This window comes from Mercenaria mercenaria, chromosome 6 (genome assembly GCF_021730395.1).
Source record: "Mercenaria mercenaria strain notata chromosome 6, MADL_Memer_1, whole genome shotgun sequence".
NCBI classification, from domain to species: Eukaryota; Metazoa; Mollusca; class Bivalvia; order Venerida; family Veneridae; genus Mercenaria; species Mercenaria mercenaria.
Genome location: NC_069366.1, coordinates 6753854 through 6757927, shown reverse-complemented (window position 1 = coordinate 6757927; position 4074 = coordinate 6753854). Strand labels below are relative to the sequence as shown.

General features: G+C 39.5%; 1 protein-coding gene across 1 annotated transcript; it reads left to right on the top strand.

Annotated features, from left to right (window-relative positions):
• Nucleotides 1-574: 574 nt before the first annotated feature.
• Nucleotides 575-1699, top strand: LOC128557935 (uncharacterized). The gene has a single exon (XM_053546609.1). The coding sequence runs from the start codon at nt 575-577 to the stop codon at nt 1697-1699; it is 1125 nt and encodes a 374-aa protein (XP_053402584.1).
• The last annotated feature ends 2375 nt before the right edge of the window (nt 1700-4074 follow it).

The following is a 4074-nucleotide window of genomic DNA, read 5'->3' as shown; positions in this document are numbered from 1 at the left end:
GTGGCTTGTTAAGCAGGATCAGTTTGTGTTTGATGTTAATCTCCATGATAAGGGCACGACAAGACGCAGCATCTTGTCGGTCGCAAGTTCATTGTATGACCCACTTGGATTAGTAGCACCAGTGACTTTAATACCAAAATTGATCTTACAACGTGCTTGTAGGCTGAACTTAGGTTGGGACGAACTAATTCCAGATGCGGAAGCGAAAAAATGGTCACAGTGGCTAAGCCGTCTGCCGGCATTATCCAAGTGAGTATTGACAGATGTATAATCCCAAGTGACCTTGACAGTCAACGTTGAAGGCTGAACTTCACATGTTCAGCGACGCTAGTGAATTTGCGTACGGGTCTTCCGTGTACGTAAAGGCGTACGACGCCAACGGACGCAGTAAGTGCAGCCTTATTATAGGTAAGTCAAGTTAGCGCCTATAAAACGTATCTCAATTCCAAGGCTCGAACTGGCAGCAGCAGTAGTTGCTGTCAAACTTTATCAGATAGTTACAGAGGAGCTTGACATCCAAATTTCTGGAAGATACTTTTGGACAGACTCCATGATTGTGTTGGGTACATAAGGAATGAACGGAAAAGGTTCAAGACCTTTGTTGCAAACAGACGGGTCCGTAATTCATGAGGTGACGTCACCACATGACTGGAGGTATGTACCCTCTAAGAGTAACCCTGCCGACATGGCGTCAAGAGGTATTGATCCGCAAGAGAACGAAAGGCTTGAGACATGGTTGTCTGGCCCGAAGTTCCTTAAAGGTAACGAGGCAGAGTGGCCAGCTAAGGTAAGTAACATAACCTTGCACGAGGATGACATAGAGCTCAAGCCTGAGGCTAGCGTACTAAACACACAAGTGAAGCGTGATTCGAGCATGGGTACGTTGCTAAGTAAGTTTTCCGACTGGCATAAGCTACAAAGTGCAGTCGGTTGGCCACTCCGTTTCAAGTGGCTTTTAATGCAAAAATTCCTGCCGAAAAGGCGAAGTCTTCGTAACAGGGTAAGTAGTAAAATCTTAAGTGCGATGGAAATGCAAATGGCACAGATGGCCATATTCAAACTAGTTCAAACACAGACGTTTGAAAACGAAATGTGTGAAGTGAAGGCTAACAGTCGAGTTTCGAATTCGAGCTCTTTGAAAAGGCTATGTCCTATATTAAAGGATGGTGTTTTGCGAGTAGGTGGGCGAGTAGAATTGTCCGACCTGCACGTAGATGCCAAGCATCAAATCATTCTACCAAGTAGCCATCACGTGACTAGAATCCTGATACAGAAATACCACGAACAGAATGCGCATATGGGTCCGGTACATATTTTGTCTTTATTGCGGCAAAAGTATTGGATAATTCACGGACTGCAAACTGTGAAGTCAGTCCTTAGCCAGTGTATTACGTGTAAACGACAGCTGCAACGACCGGAAGTTCAACAGATGAGCGATCTTCCAGAAGAAAGACTCACTCCGGACATGCCGCCATTCACCTATGTAGGAGTTGACTATTTCGGACCTATGTTCGTAAAATCAGGTCGGAAACATTACAAAAGGTATGGTTGTCTGCTTACATGTCTGACAAGCAGAGCTGTGCACCTTGAAATTGCACACAGCCTAGATACAGATTCGTTTTTATGTGCATTGCAGCGATTCATTAGCCGTAGAGGACGTCCGACAAGATTTTCAGCGACAATGGTAAGAATTTTGTAGCCGGCGAAAGGGAGTTAAACGAATCTATCAACTCTTGGAACGAACAAAGTATGTCTAGATTTTTTCAGCAAAATGAAATCAAATGGCATTTCAATCCACCATACGCCGCTCATATGGTGGAGTATGGAAAACTTATTAAAGCAACAAAAAGAGCTTTAAAGTCTGTCATTGGGGAACAGCTTCTCAATGATGAAGCACTGTCCACCCTTATCACGGAAGTTGAGAAAATATTGAATGATAGACCAATCACACAGGTAAGTGTCGATCCCAAGGATCCACAACCGCTTACACCAAATAAGATACTGCTGATGCGTTCAAATGCATGTTTCCCACCAGGGACGTTTGACAAAAATGATAATTACTGTAAAAGATGGTGGCGACAAGTTCAGTATTTAGCAAACCTTTTCTGGAAAAGATGGGTGCGTGAATATTTGCCGACATTGCAGGTAAGACAAAAGTGGCATAATACACAAAGGAATGTGTCCGTAAATGACCTCGTTCTCGTCTGCGATGAGCAGACATCACGTGGGAAATGGCCATTAGGCATCGTTCTCGAGGTAAACAAAGGTAGAGACGGACTCGTAAGGTCATGTAAGGTCAAGGTAAATGGGTCCGTAAAGGTACGGCCGATTACGATGTTATGCGTGTTAGAGCAGGAAACTTTTCATGTTAACTGATAACAATGATCAGCCACGGGAATTAACGCTTTATCGAATATTCAGACGCTACTATATTGTAAAAATGTACATATATTACTGAAGTATATTAGTATGTCTCACTCTTCTGGAGGATAGTGAATGTTTTTATTGTTATGAAATAAGTATTATATTCTTCGTCTTCCTTAAAATATATGGATGAACTTATTAGTAAAAGGGTTCATCGAGGGCCGGTGTTTCAGACTCAGAATATTTGTTCAGGTTTTGATTATCGGGTTTACTAATTTTTGATGGACATTTATCATGTCCGCTGTCCAACGTAATGTTAATTTATAGTGTTCTGGTTCCTGCCAACGCTTTAGGGTCACAAGAGATGAGTGTCACCCATATATAGAAAATGAAATTTTGAATTTATCTGCTTAGAGGGCGCTTTCTGCATTTTGGTTGGTCAAACTGTCCCTAGAAAATAATAACTATATGCAAATGCCAAATTTGCCGCCTTGCCAGAGCGCAGTTGATTTTTAGAATTTGTCGAGTAAGGCACGAGTTCTATATGTTTCAATTCACTACGTTTTGGGCACAGATAGCATTGTTCAGTAAGTTAATTTTTTGTTTTTACTGCCTTGTTCGGAGGAAATATTTTGTTCAAATAATTTATTTTGAAACAATTACACATTTTATTGTTAAGGTAGATGATTTGTATTTTTATTAAGTAATGGCTTTGTTCACATAACTAGTGCAGGATTCCCGCAATTTCTTTGTTAAAGATGTACAATGTATTATGTTTTCTTTATGTTAATACTTGTATGTTCGTATGCGGTTTTATGCGTATTCTTTTATGTATTATGATTACTGATAGTTTGAATGTTTTGACTTTCAGATAACCGCTACGCTACGCTACGCTACACTATTGTACGTTCTACGTAAGGAATAAAAGTGATTGAAGTAGCGCGTGTATTGCATCTTTTTCTTGTTGCCCAAAATACTTGGGGTGAAGCTGCCCACTACAGTTATGAAGTAGTGTTATTAGTCCATATTAACGATTGCGACTCAGTTAGTAAAGAGTTGACAGATCGACATTGAATATATTTTTATTACCTCCCTTTATGGCGCTGATTGTATAAGATCATGTAGTGCTTTTTGAAACAATGTCATTATTCGTACTCTCTATTTGGACAGCTGATTTATCTGGGTTTTTTAATATAAAATTAAAAGCCTTATGGGACTTAAAGATAAAAATACATAATTCCAACAAAAAAGACAATGTCTATATAGGGGGTACGTCTGGATATCGTCGCAATGGTAAATGGGAGAATTTGTTCAAAACGAAGATTGTCTTTCCCAAAACGGTACTCTGAGCATTAAATAGTTGATGTAATACGAATTCAATTCCGAAATTTGAATAAATATTGTCAAAAATAACAACTTCATTTCCTAAATGTCAAAATGTATGTTTTCTTTATCCCTGTGCTAGACGCGTGCAAAGTTTCGGCCCAGTGCGCCGTCATTTTGGATAACGCTTTTATATCCAGTGTTGATGTTTTGTCGATTTGTTTTAATAACATCTCATCGCTTTTCGTTAGTTTTCTTTCAAAATATCGACAAAATTTGTTATGTTATTATAAATGTGACGAAAGATTGATAAATAAACAAATATGAATTTAGCGTGAGAGATACGATAACGTAAAACGAATCTCAAGAAAATATAACAGTCGGACT